The 16,985-nt window shown below is 35.8% G+C and overlaps 2 protein-coding genes across 4 annotated transcripts; both read right to left on the bottom strand.

Annotated features, from left to right (window-relative positions):
* Positions 1 to 813: 813 nt before the first annotated feature.
* Positions 814 to 3,576, bottom strand: LOC110712610 (1,4-dihydroxy-2-naphthoyl-CoA synthase, peroxisomal-like). The gene is made up of 9 exons (XM_021891084.1): positions 3,145 to 3,576; positions 2,654 to 2,776; positions 2,181 to 2,282; positions 2,059 to 2,097; positions 1,865 to 1,963; positions 1,683 to 1,730; positions 1,486 to 1,581; positions 1,261 to 1,383; positions 814 to 1,172 (listed from the first exon to the last, which is right to left on the bottom strand). The coding sequence occupies exons 1-9, from the start codon at positions 3,418 to 3,420 to the stop codon at positions 1,056 to 1,058; spliced, it is 1,023 nt and encodes a 340-aa protein (XP_021746776.1). The 5' UTR covers positions 3,421 to 3,576; the 3' UTR covers positions 814 to 1,055.
* Positions 3,577 to 3,852: 276 nt separating this feature from the next.
* LOC110712609 (urease-like) lies at positions 3,853 to 16,972 on the bottom strand. 3 transcript variants are annotated; one of them, XM_021891082.1, is made up of 20 exons: positions 16,860 to 16,972; positions 15,663 to 15,824; positions 15,126 to 15,199; positions 12,839 to 12,884; positions 12,390 to 12,495; positions 12,128 to 12,270; positions 11,184 to 11,294; positions 10,413 to 10,576; positions 9,943 to 10,321; positions 9,733 to 9,841; positions 9,365 to 9,504; positions 8,859 to 8,996; positions 8,182 to 8,273; positions 7,936 to 8,065; positions 7,693 to 7,851; positions 6,969 to 7,136; positions 6,652 to 6,786; positions 6,052 to 6,123; positions 5,153 to 5,384; positions 3,853 to 4,603 (listed from the first exon to the last, which is right to left on the bottom strand). In XM_021891082.1, exons 2-19 carry the CDS (start codon positions 15,786 to 15,788, stop codon positions 5,163 to 5,165), a joined length of 2,514 nt encoding a protein of 837 aa, XP_021746774.1. In that variant the 5' UTR covers positions 15,789 to 15,824; positions 16,860 to 16,972; the 3' UTR covers positions 3,853 to 4,603; positions 5,153 to 5,162. The 3 variants fall into 3 exon arrangements, with proteins under 3 accessions (XP_021746774.1, XP_021746773.1, XP_021746775.1); XM_021891081.1 differs by lacking the exon at positions 3,853 to 4,603 and adding an exon at positions 4,747 to 5,007; XM_021891083.1 differs by lacking the exons at positions 3,853 to 4,603; positions 16,860 to 16,972 and adding exons at positions 4,747 to 5,007; positions 16,784 to 16,858.
* Positions 16,973 to 16,985: the final 13 nt, after the last annotated feature.

The raw sequence follows: 16,985 nt of genomic DNA, 5'->3' as shown, positions 1-16,985 counted from the left end.
ATTGCTTATCGGTTCGGAACGGGTAACCGTTAATTTTAAAATGATACCCAATAACCATACCCGATAACAAATTATCGAAACGGATACCCGAACCATTATGGTTATCGGATCGGGTACCCTAATTTTCAGAACGGTAACGGAACGGGTTTTCGGCTTTTCGAGTAGTTTTGCTCAGCCCTAGTTGGTACCCAAAAATTTGAGATTATAACATTCATTCATCTAACTAACACATAATAACGCAAATACTTTACCAAATTAAGTTTGGTTTAGTGGATAGGATAGTAACCTCTAAGCTCCAATCATAAGTTTAGAGGTTCAATACCTATCAGTGACAATTAGGGGGATGAGATTCCCTTAACCCCCCCCTCCCTTCTAAATTGTATAGGCTGATTGATCCGTGAGTAGACCTGACAATTCCTGACCCGACCCGATTTTAAACATGTACTGTTTTACTGAGAGAGAAACCCAAACCCAACCCAAATGACCCGAAATAGACCTGATTTGACCCATTTATCATAATTTGTAATGATTCAAGCAATCTAAACCACTTGAACCTTTGACCCAAACCCAACCCATTGACCCGAATTGACAGGTCTACCCGTGAGGCATTCCAGTCCAATAGGGCCCTTCAACTTACCTACCAAAAAAAAAAAAAAAAAAAAAGCAAAATACTGCAAAAGGCTACTAGTCTAGTAGGACATGCAATCTACCAACGCAATATAACAAGGCCCAAAACTAGATGACCATCTAAGGAGCCCAGTACAGAGATCCACTACACTCTGTTTGAAATTAATAACAATACACTTTCATCAATAGTTAACAATGAAAATCAATTAGGAAATGAGTTTCATTCTAAATACAATTAACAATATCTCAAAGATCAAACATATCAAGTAATTCAAGGAGCTTGCTTTCATGAAATGAGTTTCATTCTAAATACAATTACAAGTCCACCAAATTTTACTAATCAATACTTGTACAACCAATAGGAAAATCCATTCCAAAAAACCATGGAGTGTATGTCCTTCTAGGAAGAAAATAGAATCAAGCATCCATCATGGTCGACGAGGAAACTTGGAGAACTCAGGCCGCCTTCTTTCATTGTATGCTGTCTTCCCTTCGTTACCTTCTTCCGTTCCATAGAATAAGAGCGTTGCATCTCCTCCAATTTGCTTTTGTCACGTCCAAAATAACACACATTAACTAAGGTTTATTATACTACATTATTGTACTAATGATTTATGGTATGATTTTAGGTACCTGAAGTCCTGCATGACCATCATCAACTGCATTGATAGCTGATTTGAGTACTCGAATTGCAGTAGGACTATTTCTTAAGATCTCGCGACACCATTTTATTGTCTCTTGCTCCAAACTCTCCAACTACACAAGAAAATATATGATTTCTTCAACGTTTAAGCACCTCTAACAGTCACCCCCATTTTTCATGTGAAATTCTGCATTAGTTACTAAAGAATTACTTACAGGTACAACTGTGTTGACAAGTCCCATTCTTTCTGCCTCAGCTGCTGGGTAAAACCTGGTAAGAAACCACATTTCACGCGCCTTTTTGGGTCCAATCTGCTTGACCAAATTCCATGTTAAGTCGTTTGCTTAGCATAATATTCTTGCACAAACCTTGAGCAATTCAGAGCTATTAATCAATGAGCTTTGATACTCACCAAACGAGACATGATAGAACTTCCATAACCCGCATCAAAACTGCCTACCTGTAATACATCACCAGCAGATATGCTTATGTTATACAGCAATAGCTGCTGCTCTACAATCTGTACTCCAAATCAACAGAATATAACACATTTACAAGTAACAATGTTCTAGCAGTGAAAAATAAATGGCTAACCTTTGGACCTGTCTGCCCGAAAATGGCATTATCAGCAGCAATAGTTAAATCGCATACCATGTGCAGAATATGTCCTCCTCCAACAGCATAACCAGCAACCTGAATAAAAATCACGCAATTATATATAGATATATGTATTTAAGCTAGACAAACTTCATAGATTAGCAAGATGGAAAATGAACATAGTAACATACCATTGCTATAACTGGTTTTGGAAGCCGCCTAATTTGGACCTACTTGAAGACGAGCACAAAAGTGAGAAAAAGATGCAAACTTATTGGATTGAAGTTAAGAGAGATCAAAGATATAAATACACCTGCAAGTCCAAAACATTAAGACGGCCAATTTTTTTTGAGTCAATATAGCCATCCTTCCCTCTAATTGCCTGATCTCCGCCACTGCAAAATGCCTTGGTCCCCTGCAGAACAACAATTTCATGAAACTACAACCAAACAACTGCAAGACCAAAGCACCTTAGCATAATACTCAACCTGTAACGCGCTGAATTCTGCACTTAAATTCGACTCTTTAACACCAAATTAATCTGTAACTAAACTTCTGTATGCATAACTGCTGTTTCATGTTCAGTCTATTAATTCAGCTAAAATGCTAATGCTCATATTGCCAAAGTCACCTAGCCAGAGCAAAGCCGAAAAGCATGTAATCAACAAAAATATAATACAGCTTGCAAATACATGTCATGATTAACAGCAAAAGGGAAACAGCCAAGAAATCCAAAAATCAACAAAGAAGATAATACAATTGACGAAAAGCAGCCGAGTTAATCACCTTGCCAGTTAGAATAATAACACCAATTGAACTATCATCCCTTGCATCGTCAAATGCTCGAATAAGCTCCTTAATTGTTTCCGGCCTAAAAGCATTTCTTCTTTCTGGCCTGTTTATCGTAATCTACTCACCAACAACAAAAACAAAAACAAAAAAAGTCATTCATTAATATCAGACAATACTGTATTCTTTTTAGTAAAGCTAACAAAGTCAACCCGACCTGAAGTTACTGAGAGAAAGTCAAACCTTACCTTAACCCTTGATCACCTAATTTGACTAAGATGTTCATAATTTGTTATGTTTCAAAGAAACTTTTATATGTTTTGAGCATAATCAAAACCAAATTAAACTCGAATATATAGTAACAGACTCATTTGCCTGAATCGTCAACTCAACATTATCAGTAAAATGAATCAAATACTTATTCATAACAATAAAATGAACCAGTAAAATATAATACAGAGGAAGTACTAGTGGTAAGAAGTGATGACCTTAGCAATGGCTTCACCAACGGCTTTTTCGTAAATAATATCAATGAAATCATCACCAGAATCATCAGTAGCAGCTTTCCAGACGACAGGATCAGTCGAAACCTGACCATGAACCTTGTGGTAGTTGTCATTCATAGAAGTTGCTGACAAAGAAATGGAACAACCATAAAGTTGATGGGATTTTGAGTGTGTTACTATTTCTGGGTTAACATGGTTGGCTACATTTGCAAGTCTCCTCCTTGCAATCTTCAATTCTTCAGTCTCAATTCGCGACATTTTCGTAGGATCATACAGTTTTTTTTGCTGGGTTTGAGCTGAGTTTATGAAACTAAGGGAAGAAAAACAAGGGGGAAAGATGTTATTTTTGATATAATATGAAATATGGTGATAGGATAAGATAAGATAAAATCATATCATATGGTTTTTTGTTATACTACATACTAGTATTGCTAAAAGTCATAGTTTAGTAAATACAAAGTACTAATCAGTTAGCTCAACTAAATTTGTAACGTGAATTTGTGGCTCGTTTCAAAATAATTGGGTACCTCTTAATTACTAATTATATAATTCATTAAATAAGATAGAAAAAAGACCATTATAATCGTTAGGCCAAAAATATACTCCGTACTCACTATCTCTTGATTTTGGTAAAGTTTGGTTTTTTTTTTTTTTTAAGAAATGAAAATACATTATAAATTACAAATGGAGAAGGGGAGTTACAAATTTGTGACCTATCCTTAGCTCTTGAGGCCTTGATCTTAGCCACTAAGTCAAGATGTCTACTTAGGTCATTTTGACCGGTTTGAATGTATTAGCGTGTACTCGTATTTAGGTCAAAATATTATAAAAATCAATTAATATTAGTCAAAATATTTTCGGGTCATGTAAAATTGATCAATAGCCTATGTTTTTTTTCGTCCCTGTTTTTAACCTTTAATGGTGCAGATCTGATCTGTAATCTTGATTTAAGACGGTTTTCCTTTGATGTTCACTTTCAAGCTTTTAATACTGTACATAAGGGCCAAGATAAAAAAAACCTGAACAATTGATGAATGAATAGAAGTGTCTTGAGCGTGACCGATGTTACAGAAGATGTAGAAGATCAAGTCCAAGTCCAAGAGACTTGTAGTGTACGAATAAATCTTACAAAATTTATCAAATTCTATACTTCATATACATTGCGTTTGACAAAAGAACCTAGTACGACATATTCATGGCTTATTCAAAGAGGGTAATCCTCCCTAACCTCCACCTCCAAAAGAATTCAGTACAAGTGTACAGGCAAATAAAAGAAAAATGAATGAAGAGTACCTAATTAACCAGAAGAGTAATCTATGGTGTATGAACTACCAGCATCATTTCGGTAGAATCGAGAGTGAGGGATAGCTCTAGTGGTTAGAGCTTTCCTCCCGGTTCCAGGAGATCTTGGGATCGATTCTCACCTCGCCCCTGTGGCTCTCTAAACACCAAAAAAAAAAATCATTTCGCTAGAATCACTAGCCAACACTCTTCTATTATTCTGTTTATTCAGTTTGAATTTATTGATTTTTTTCATTAAATGTCGCCTGCAATAAATAATGAAAAATGATAAACATAGCCATGTATAAGAAGCTACAAAAGGAAATATTGAGAATAAATTAACATTAATTACATTAATTTGCGTGTGATTTTGTTATGAATTCCCAACTCATTTCCATTTTAGAAAGTATATTTAATGCTTATATATAGTCTTAAGGGCTGATTGGTTAATTATTCTTCCTAAACCAGATGTGATTGTAGGTCTGTCTGCAATCATAAAAACTTCTCCATTTCTTCATAGGCCTCTTTCGCGGGATAACTGTGATAAATTCAGAAGTACTTTACCTAAATGAAGGAAAAAGAACATTATTCTCATGCGCTACTAAAGTTTGAGATAAAACATCTCCAGATGCCTAGGTGAAATTTCAAAGAAAAAATTCACACCAAATAATAAAGTGTACCTAAATAAGTAAACTGAAGAGAAACTTACCAATAAAAGCCTAAAACAGAAAGTAATTTCGTGACAATGGAATAGCTGTTGCTGGTGAACACGTGAGCACCTCGCCATCAGCAGTAACTGTGTAAGTATCAGGGTCGACCGTGATCTTTGGCAGGGAATTATTGAGTTTCATGTCTTCTTTGGTAACACTCCTTACGCCACCCACTGCTTCTACTCTCTTGTCAAGCCCATACAGTTCCTTTATTCCCCTGTCTAGAGCTGCCTGTTAACAGAGAATTGAGCAGGTCTAATTGAATTTATTCTTGGGTGTGAATGACATGCACCGACAGTACACACATGTGTACACAGTCATGGAAAATTTTATTTTCACCGTTCATTTGAACTAGTTTCTTCAGATAAAATATGATATCAAAAAATGTTACCCATTTCCAATTGAAAAGAAAGTTATGTTTCGATATAAAGACAACACTTGTAATTAGATAACTATAGAAAAGGCTGCATACGCAATATCAAGAACAATAGCATTATTAGCAGATAGTAAAAGTTTTGACAGTGATGTAGGGTAAGACCTGCCTTTTGAAAAACAAATTGATTTATAAAACTAAATCTCAACCAAGAACCATAAGCGTAAAAACACAAAGTACAAAATATTGTAATAAGGAAATTCAGAAGATTTCAGGAAAAGCATAGTATCTTAAGTTTAAAACATGTCCAATAAGTCTTTGTTTGCTTGCAGGATAAAGTTGTGGAAAATTTCAGAGTTAAGGTCAAACCAACATATATATCTTATATAGTTCCCATGGACGAACAGGCCCGCTTTTCCATTGATTTTCATAAAACAGATTCAGTATGTAAAAGATTCACAATGCGAATGTCCAAAATTTCTAATTGTCTATTTTCCAAAAGAGAGTGATCAATTGTGTGCATACCTTGCTGACAAAAGCGATCGAATTAGCACTTCCAGCTTTTCCGAAAGCTCCAAACATAGGCCGCATGATCACCTACAATAATGCCTTGATAATAAGAACTCGGCTAGACACCCTCTTATAACATAACACCACTGGATGCTTCTACTCAGGGACATTTTCAGTACCTTTCAACTTGTATGGCCAATAAATTATGCAAGCTACATGATTAAATCTTCCTTCCGTCACTCACATTTGATTGGGGGTCACTTTCAAGGAACTTAGTTAAAACCCATGATTATCCTTAACTCTTAAGTAATAAATCTCCAACATATCAGTTGGATTTCTTACATGTCCTTTGGACTTTTTAGATAAGACCTTAATAATATCATACAAAAAAAACGATAAAGTTCAGATTTTACTTAATACGGTGTAATTAGAAAATGTTCTAAATCTTCTAATGCTATGCAACAACCAAAAATAGAGCTATTTAAAAGGAAATCGGGATGGAGGGAGCATCATGTGAATGCTAAATGCATAATTTTCTGATGTTTGATAAACCATATCTAAGACATCGAACTAGTTTGCATATAATTCCTTTAAACAATGACAAAAAATTGTTACCGGCTCTGGTGTTGGTATGCTAGCATTAGCATCACCCATATTAGCCCATGCAATTTCACCACCTTTGATGATTATTTCTGGTTTTGCCCCAAAGAAAGCAGGATCCCACACAACAAGATCAGCCAACTTCCCAACCTGCAGGGAATAGTAATTCAATGAAAAAACTAGAACTCTCGTTGTATCTTTTCTTGCGTACTATGCATATGAGAGCCAAGTAAATCATGTAAAAAAAATAATTTTAATTTGAGAAAATTAATATTCAAGGAGAGACTTATAGATGATGCAAATTTTATGCCAAGCTGGTTTAAGCAACACACCTCAACTGATCCAACATACTTAGAAAACCCATTCGCTATGGCAGGATTAATGGTGTGTTTTGCTATGTAGCGTTTAATTCTGAAATTATCATTGTCAGTTTCACTTGACGGCAGTGGTCCTCTCTGTAATTTCATCTTGTGTGCAGTTTGCCAAGTCCTACATATAACCTGCATAAATGAATATAACTGAGACTAGAAAGTCCAACCGTTCGATATACTGGTATATCAATTTAACAGAACAGCTTCTTGACAGCATTGACTTTCCTGGACTAGTACTGGGGATAGCTTTTAAAATAATCATATGGACATAGAAAAATACTGCATAAATCATTAATATCTGTATCAGTGAGAGCAGGAACGAAGATCGACACAGCTACTTTGGTACTTGGTAATTTTACCTTTTTGTGAAATTTAGTGTTTCTTCTATACCCAAAACAGAATGATTCTTGTGGAAGTAATATATTCATTTCACACAACAAAGTGCAACTCACATTCTTAACCCTAAGACAAGGGATCAACTCTCTCTTGGGATTTTCCTTCTTTAAAACATCCCCCAGGTGGCAAATCCCTCATTTTATGGCAAAAAATTATTATAATAATAAGAATAAATAAATAAAAATAAAAAATAAAAAAATTGCAAAACGTGACAGGAAGGAGAGGGAAGAGCACATAAAGATAAGCAAATATACTTTGCTTTACAGTAGATGATGTCATATTAACAAACCTCTCCAATGCGACCCATAGCCTGCGAGTCAGAAGATATGATACTGATGGCACCAATGTCATGCAGAATATCTTCTGCAGCTATTGTTTCAGCACGGATTCGTGATTCAGCAAAAGCCACATCTTCTGGAATGTCCTTGTTGAGGTGATGGCAGACCATCTGCATGAAGACAGAAGAAAAGGCAAAAAGCATAAATGAAATGGAGGCGCACACACACGGACAGTGGGAGATAAGGAGGCATACCAGCATGTCAAGGTGCTCATCTACTGTATTCGAAGTGAAAGGTTTAGTAGGATTAGTTGAAGATGGAAGAACATTTTTAACTCCACAGACTTTGATTATATCAGGAGCATGACCACCACCTGCACCTTCACTGCTCAAGCAATACAATGAACAGATACATGCAGATAGTTTCAAGCTAATATTTCTGTGTACTTCACAAATCAAGTTTCATCATAAATATAGATGAAATATAACCACAATTCACACCTGTGGTAAGTATGAATCGTTCTTCCTTTAAATGCATCAATTGTGTGTTCAACAAATCCAGATTCATTCAATGTGTCCGTGTGGATATTGACCTGGCAAATGGGACAAAAGAGAAAAATACAAGCCCATAGTAAGTAGTATGCTTAATTAAGCTGACAAAAAAAATCTAAAAACTGAGTATTAGTGCAGCAAGCCAGCATCAGTCGCAGCTATTACACTGCTAGCTTGCTTCAATTTCCAAACCAATAGGTACTGAAATACTAATAAAGTACAGAATAAGCATTAAAAAATGAATTTTTATATATCCATGTAGAGGAGGAGGGATTCAAATTTCAAAGTGGAGATAGATAAGAGACGAAGAGAGGGTATATATACTGCCAAAGACCCGTTAGCATAAGATTAGTTTGGGAGCAATTTTTGGTACTTCATTGTACTTTGGGAATTTCTGAGAAAACACCTTGAACTCAGGGCATTTTATATAATCCCCATTATAGAATGAACCTGTACACAGGACTTATATAGCAAAACATGGCTCTTAAGAAATTATTAGATAAGAACAAGTCGCACAAATGAAATATGCCAGGTCTACAAAAAAACATTAATGACATCTGGGACAATAATCATTTGGATATTAATCCATGTACCATATTCTTCACATAAATGCTACGATGTAATACCTGAATATCGTATTCTTCTGCAACATTAAGACAACTGTCTATTGCAGCAGGAGTCGTTCCCCAATCCTCATGAAGCTTCAGTCCCATTGCTCCAGCAACTATTATTTCAGGAAGTCCTTCTGGCCTAGAACTATTACCCTAGTGACATTCAACAAAAGTAGTTATAAGAGTCAATGTTTCAATCAGAGACTCAATACCTAAAAATTGTTACAGGCGAACAAAATGGCAAATACACCCTCTGCCCCAAAAAGATCACCCCAAAACCTATTTGGTAAATTTTCCCACTTGCAACCCAACTTGCTCTCTCTATCTATCTCTCATCATCAATAATTGTGTCCCTCATGTGCATAAATCTGGCTTTGCTTCTTAAAAAAGTGAAGTTAAAGGTTTGGGGCAATATTTTAGGGACATAGGGAGTACAAAGGATAAAATTATGCGTATTCATGCCACTTCCCAGCACCCAAGAGAAAAGCTTAAATTCTTACAAAACAATAACTTAAGCCTACCTTACCAGTGAAACCAAAGTTTAGTGGAATATCATCAGTGGATTTCAACATAAATTTCATGTGTGAAGGTGCAGGTGTGCAGGTAGTTGCGCGTGTCCCAAAAGAAGGTCCAGTTCCACCTCCTACCAAAGTAGTAATTCCTACAAAAGCAATACAAGTTTAACTGGAAAAAGAAACGACAAGATATGTTTGACAAACAAGTTGAAGATGGTCCAGAATCCTAAAAAATAATTTCGACTTCAGTGTATTCATTAGCATTACATCATATCAGCAATTTTTTTATTTAAAACCATGGAACAACTACAGCCTTTTTTTTTTTTTTTTTTTGCAGCAGCAGCTCACACAATTTAGATCAATTAGATCCTTACCACTGGATATTGCTTCAGAAGCCAATTGAGGACATATGAAGTGCACATGGCAGTCTATAGCCCCTGCTGTAACAATCATTCCTTCTCCAGCAATCACCTCTGTATTGACCTGATACATTTGATAATATAAAAATTCAAATGCATTATGTACTTGAAACAAAATAGAAATCTAATTAGTACAAGTAGCACACAAATAGTGATTATTGTTACCCCAATGATCATGTTGGCTGATACACCATCCATTGTATCTGGATTACCCGCTTTTCCGAGGGCAATAATATTACCACCCTTAATACCGATATCTGCTTTAAATATTCCGGTATAATCAATTATCGTGGCATTAGTGATAACAGTGTCCAGACAGACAGCTGATGGGTACCCAGAAGCCTGACCCATTCCATCCCTTAGAACTTTCCCGCCTCCAAAAACACATTCATCACCATAAACTGCAAAATCCCTTTCTATTTCTGCAAACAAATCAGTGTCACCAAGCCGGATTTTATCACCAGTTGTAGGGCCATACATGTTTGCATAAGCCTCACGAGACATAGTTTTAGTGAAATTCGAATCTTCTCCGGTGACTCCTCTACTGCAAACCAATTAGGAGGGGGGTCTATAAAGAATTCAAGCTATGACATTCACGTGTCTAGACATAAATACAGTATGCAGTAATTATTGACCTGGCATTATCTTCATCTGAATGTCCAAATCCTCTAGAATGTATAGTGTCCATTATAGTTTTAATTTTGGCATCATCAACTGGACCATAAGCAATGTTGTTCCCTCCTCTAATGCATCTTTTACCTCCAATACTTACAAGAGTGACGCTTTTTGGATCCCCTGGCTAGCAAATTAAAGGAACAAACAAACAGAAGAAAATCCGGTAAATTTAAGGTTCAACAATAACAGAAATTAGAAAAATCAATAAAGCAACCTCTTAAAACAAAGTCAATTTTGGGTTTGGTTGAAAAATTGAAGGAAATGCATTATCATTCCAATTCCATATCATTTAGGAGTTATACAATAATCCTAAATCTATAGATGGGTGAGTGGCAATAGAGGACTCATCACTTTACCAAAGAAAAAAAAAAAGTCACAATAGAGGACTTTTTCAATTGGCTATCTTGTTATATTCCCTTTTTCTTTGTCGGACGGTTTCTTGTGACGATACATGTTAGCCAACCCCAAATTATTTTGGGACTAAGGCTTTGTTGTTGTAGAGGACTGGCTAAGTTCAAATTGTTAATAATGGAACTATAGGAAGGCATAATATTACTATAATGGAACGATATCACATTAACACAACCTCTGGAGCGGAAGGTTTGTAGCTTTACAATAGACAGTCTCAACACTTCACCGGACAGATAACTTTTGCAGATAAAGGACTAAAATTATTTCAGCAAAGGAAGTTGATAGTGCAACAGTCAAACGCTTAAAATGCAGAGTCAAACCTCAAACCGTATTGCTGTTCCGGCAGGTATATTCAATCGCATGCCATAAGCTTTTCTTCGATCAAATATTAAGGAAGGATTCACCTCAATGAAATGATAGTGACTGCCAACCTGAACACAAGTACAAGACTGATTAGGAATATAAGAATGCTATACGCGGTCAACTGATACTGTGGTATGAACTTTAAAGGAAAAAGGTCCTTAAAAACACTTTAAAACTACAGCTCAGGTACCCAAACATAGGCCAAGAAAGAATTAGGATTCCAAAGCTTTCTCTTCGTTACACTGGCTGAGACAGTGTCCTTGGGTCCTAAGACTCCTAACAGCTGATTTAGTCTTGTTATAGGAGTTACTTTTGTTTAATTGCTTTCCTAGGAAGCACTTTATAATGGTTCTTATAGTGAGGGTTTAATGTGTTGGGATTTGTTTTATGTATGTAATTCCTACATTTATGGAGTCTTAGGTTTCAAAAGCTATACTTCATATCAGATAATTATTGGGCAGCATTGGTTCTTTAATTGGCCGGGGTTTATGTTTAGTGTTAGTAAGCGTTCATTTAGTTTCCTTGCAGGGCAGCAAAATAAGTTAGTTGTTTTCTCCTGAACTGTGTAGAAGATACAAGGAAAGTTAAATTATTTTTGCCATAATTCAAGTCACATGCCCGCAAATATAGTTGGATGCATATGAATTAATATGTCTATCTTGAGCTGTTGTGCTTGAACCATTGAGAGAGAGAATTCTTTATAAAAATTCAAACAAAGGACTAGTGTCGTTGCCATTAAAATCAAACTCAGTTGTCGCATCTTGAAGATATTTTTCACCTTGCCACCAAATTTATCTCTTAAATCAATCTTTTCTCTAAATCTAGTTAAGAAGAATTAAGTTGGTTACCAAATTAATCTCTTAAATCAATCTATTCACTTAAATCTAGTTAAGGAGTGCACCTGAACCGGTCTATCTCCGTTGTTAACAACTTTGAGGATTACTGCTCTCCTGCCATTGTTCAGGGAGATGTCTCCAACCCCAGGCTTTAGCTCACCGGGTACAATATCGTCTTCCAACTCCGGGAATCTGTCCAATGATGGAACTGCAAAGCTAAAGTTTTAATCAATGCCTCATTAAATGAATTTTCATCCTGGTGCTACTGAATATGCTGCTGTACCAGTAGATAAAGTGACGTAAACAAAAAGAAGTGCAGATTGTAACCTGGAAGAAAGGAACCATCAAGAGCTAACTCTAAGTTTCCGTTTTCACTAGCAATAGGATCATGGATGGTGATCAACTTAGTCCCATCTGGGAAGGTCCCTTCAACCTAAACATGAAAGCAATACATTTATGTAGTAATGTTCTGAAAAAAAAAAAAAAAGAAAAGAAAAAAAAAAGCAGTTACAAACTCTGAGTCCTAAATAATGAATTTCGTTTGACTGATTCATTGTGTTCTAAAGTCCAGAAACTAATAAACAAAAGTGATTCCCAAATTATCATGAAAGAAGACAAGCTGTCACACCTGTCAGAATCCATGAATGAAACACCCTGAGAGATCAGAATAACAAATTTGAAACCAGGAAACTTTATCTTGGATTAATCAGCAACATGACTCTGGAACATTTTACGGTCAAAATACACAAAGTTTATTAAGAATTGAAGCCATGTACCTGGACAGTATGTAAAATGTGAACAACAGCTGGAAGGACCTGTCGCCTGCCATAACCAAAATTTTAGGTTAGCTTCTCATTACATGTGAGAAGACATTATCTAATGTTGAAAAGTGATGTACTATAAGTCTATAACCCGGCCCGAACCTGAAGCTAGATTGATCCGACAAAACCTAATCCTGATTTAACTCGAAACCTGATTAGACCCGACCCAAACCTGACTTGAATACCCGAATTGACAGCTCTAGTTATAACTCTTTATGCAACCGGTTAGTGGTGGTATATGGTTCCAAACAACGTTATTTAACTAGGGATGCTTCCTCTACCATCACTTGAGTTTTTAATACCGGTTCTAAAATCTCCAAAAAATGGTCCGATTTTGCGAATTATAGTCTTTAAATTAGACTCCAGAGAACAAATTCAGATTCGGCAAAATTAGGCATCGAGATACTTCTCAACACATCTAAGGATGCCTCCCTTGCCATCACTTGATTTTTCGACTCTAGGTCAAAAATCTTCAAAATGGTCCGATTTCATGAATTATAGACTAAAAAATTATTAAACTCAGAAGAACATTTTTGGATCGGACAAGATTAGGCATTGAGGTGCTTCTCACCTGGGATGCTCTATTTTTTTTTTATTTTTTTTTTGGACAGAGGGATGCTCTATTATAACTCTTAACTACCAATGCATTAAAATTCCGAAACCACCACATATTAGACTTAACTCATTCTCGAAACTTTATAGACCTAACGGAATGCCTATTATGGTTCAAAACAAACATTTTTTTATTTTGGGGACCACCATACACATTCAGTTCATTCTTGGAAAATTCTCTCAAAATTGGCCTCTAAGCAATTATTATAGTTTTCGGTTTCGAGTTATTTGGGCCCAAAAATAAAAATAAAAAAATCCCGAGAGGCCATTTGGGTGGTTGGAACCATCAACATTGCCTTTAAGCTGTCAATGTAGTAGGTTACGTGCAAGTCTCTTTTTATTAACTCAATGCTACCACGGGCCTTTATGCGACCAATTAGTGGTTGTATATATGGATTCAAACAACGTTATTTGACCTAGGGATGCCTCCCCTGCCATCACTTGAGTTTTTGTCATCGAGTCAATCTCCATAAACGGTCCAATTTCGTGAATTATTGTCTTCAAACTTAGACTCTGGACAACATTTTTGGACTCGACAAGGTTAGGCATCAAGGTGCTTCCCAAAGTAAAGCCTTCTAATTTACTACTTCCTCATCTCAAATTAAAAGATCTATCAATAGGTTTGATTGTTTGAGCATACTTTTCCAAAGGTAGTAAAGAAAGCTACAACTATCCATACAATTAGTTACAGTATTGGGTTCTAATCTCAACTACGCATGTAAAAGCCACATCATAAAAGTGGCATAAAAGATTTTAAGATACTCCATACAATTTTTATCAAAGGTAGTAAAGAAACCAACAGTCATCTATACAATCTGGTAACTTTAAGAACGTACTTTTAAAATGGACCTAATCTGAAAAAATTTCTTCACCCAAATTCTTAACAGCATCCCAAACTTCCTCCACAAAGCAGTCTTTCCCAGATCACCAACTACCACTACAGGATGGAAGATCACTCTTTATGACAGTGCTCATCATAAAGAGAAATATTTTCCTTCCACGGTTCCAATAGATATAATGACAATGAGTTTGTGAGTTTTCCTCAACAGATCAAAATCTACTTCAAGCAACAGATTTACATAATTTTTTTTTTTTTTGGGTGCAAACATTCACATAACTAAATAGTTGTGAAACAACACATGGAGGTCTGAATATGAAAACAAAAGGAAACAAAACAAGTGCGTTGTATAGGTTTTCGGCATGATAATACAATTGTTTACACATCAGAAGGTTGATCCCGGGGAGTAGGAGACACAAAGGCTATGTTTGGATAACAAAAAATGGAAGGAAAGGAAGGGAAGGGAAAGGGAGGGAGACAAAGTTCCTTGTTTGGATAATATGTTGGGGGAGGGAAGGGGAGGGGGAGGGGGAGGGAGGGATCCATTTTCCCTCCTCCTTTAATAAAGATCATTGCTTCAAAATTGGAGAGATTTGGAGGGAAAATGGAGCTCATCATTTCCTCCACTTTCCCTTCCTTCCCCTTCTATTTCCCTCCCTTTCATTTCCCTTCTAATTTGTTATCCAAACATAGCAAAACATTAGGAAAGCTGGAAAAGTAATTCTTTATTCCGAAGAGCATTTTCCTAGAGATGATCAAAACATAAAAATAAAACTACTTCGTATAAGTTACCTTCCAAGAAGCTGCTTCCCGATGTCCATAAGTTCTGCCACACTCTTGTTTCCAACACGAACAAAACTTAAAATCTATAGAATAAAACAATTAGTATATCAACCTTTTTGCTTTGAGGCTTTAAACCACATACCAAACACATTCAACCAGATGATAAATCTCGATGCTGTTAATACTTAATAGTGACGCATTGACCCTTCAATTCGAAGGTGATTGCTTGAGAAATTATTTTCAACAGGTGGCAAGGAACTAATAAATAAAGGTGGAAGTCAGATCCTAGCTCCTTGACTTAGGTAAAGGATTAGGTATGAGGTATTAGCTGAAAGCCCCAAATTCCATCAAAATCAAGGGGTTATATGGGGTGTAAAGAATTTTACAAATATCTGTGTATACAATACTCAACCATGCTTCCACAAATTTTGAATGAAGTACATTAGAAAGTTTACATTAAAAAAAATTGTTAAGAGATGCTTAAACAATTCAGAAATAAAAATATGAATGGCATGGGTTTATAAAGTGGCAGTAAGTGGTAGCCACCTGAGTTGCTATGACAGCCACAGCTTCGGTATAATTGAGCCTAAGACCACTAGCAAGACGCTTTTGCGCAAGGAAACCAGCATTATGAAGAGCTAGTTTCTCAACCTCTCTAGGACACAATTTCATTTGTAACTTTCCTTCAGAGATTTGCACCACTATCAACTGCAATCATTTACGATGATAGAAATTAGAGTAAGAAGGTCCCATACATATACTTATAATAAAAACAAGAAACACGGACATTAATGAAAACAATTCTCATGAATCCCCTCTAAGTCACACATTGCTTCTATCCTTCAATTTCTTCCTATACATGTTTTACCGGGTATATAAAACAAAGGCTTTAACCAAGTAGAAACATGTCAACAAATGGGAACAGAATCAAAAGGCCAAGAACTAGAATGAAGTACTTAAAAGAAAACCTTCCATTTTTCTGGAGTCAATTAACAATACATATACCTTAATTCAAGGAGGAAGAGATTAACACTACATGATTGAATGGATGTGATTTCGGTCAATAAAAAGCAATGCCTTTACGACGCTTTCCCCACCCCCAAATATCAAACATTAGGGAATCTGATTAACCTACTTGACAACCCTGAGGCCATTTTTTATCAAGCAGAAAAGACTTTCCACCACCTTTGAACAGATTATGAAACTTCGAAACTCGACGATTTTAGATCAAGGAAAATTGATTCTAGCCACCCTCCCTCAACACTGATCTACTAAGTATATTCTTGAATTTACACAAAATAATTTTCTCTCACTTCCCATTTCCATTATTTTAAATATTTTACCATTTCCATCCTTCTTTTCCCCTCCATTTTTGGGGGGATTTTGTCCAATTTGAGTATTCTACCCAGCAGTTGAACCACTATTCAAACACCAAATTATGCCCAACATAAACAGCCATTAAATAGAACAAAGATTGATATGTATTTATTTAGTTAGTCCCAGAAAAATCATAAGAAAATACAAGCATAAACATCACAGACTATGAAACTAGTAAAAATCGAAGGAAATTCATGCATGTCAAATTAAAGAAAGTAAGCAACTACAAATTCCAGACATTTGATTAAAAATTGAAACTTTGGGGAAAAAAATTATCAAAACATTCATACCCACTACAAAATCAAATAATTAAAATGCTGCATTTGACTGAATCAAGAACAATGGGGGAAAGAAAGAGAGTTGAACCTTGAAATTAAATTGGAAATTGAAGCTTCAAACGTTGAGTTAATTCAATAGAATAGGACAACTGGGAGTTTTGAGAGCAAACTAGTTCAATATTGAAAATTTGTCTTATTGAATAATTGAAGTTTA

Source organism: Chenopodium quinoa, unplaced genomic scaffold (assembly GCF_001683475.1).
Source record: "Chenopodium quinoa cultivar QQ74 unplaced genomic scaffold, ASM168347v1, whole genome shotgun sequence".
NCBI classification, from domain to species: Eukaryota; Viridiplantae; Streptophyta; class Magnoliopsida; order Caryophyllales; family Amaranthaceae; genus Chenopodium; species Chenopodium quinoa.
The sequence above is the reverse complement of the archived record's forward strand: the minus strand, read 5'-3'. Positions and strand labels throughout refer to the sequence as shown.

Coding starts and splice junctions, on each gene's coding strand:
- LOC110712610 (XM_021891084.1), bottom strand. CDS start 3,420: ATGTCGCGAATTGAGACTGAAGAATTGAAGATTGCAAGGAGGAGACTT. Junction 2,283..2,653: donor TTATTATTCTAACTGGCAAG/GTGATTAACTCG, acceptor GTTGTTCTGCAG/GGGACCAAGGCATTTTGCAG. Junction 1,964..2,058: donor CAAAACCAGTTATAGCAATG/GTATGTTACTAT, acceptor ATTTTTATTCAG/GTTGCTGGTTATGCTGTTGG.
- LOC110712609 (XM_021891082.1), bottom strand. CDS start 15,788: ATGAAATTGTGTCCTAGAGAGGTTGAGAAACTAGCTCTTCATAATGCT. Junction 9,505..9,732: donor TTCTGAAGCAATATCCAGTG/GTAAGGATCTAA, acceptor TTGCTTTTGTAG/GAATTACTACTTTGGTAGGA. Junction 7,137..7,692: donor CTATGGGTCGCATTGGAGAG/GTTTGTTAATAT, acceptor TCATTTATGCAG/GTTATATGTAGGACTTGGCA.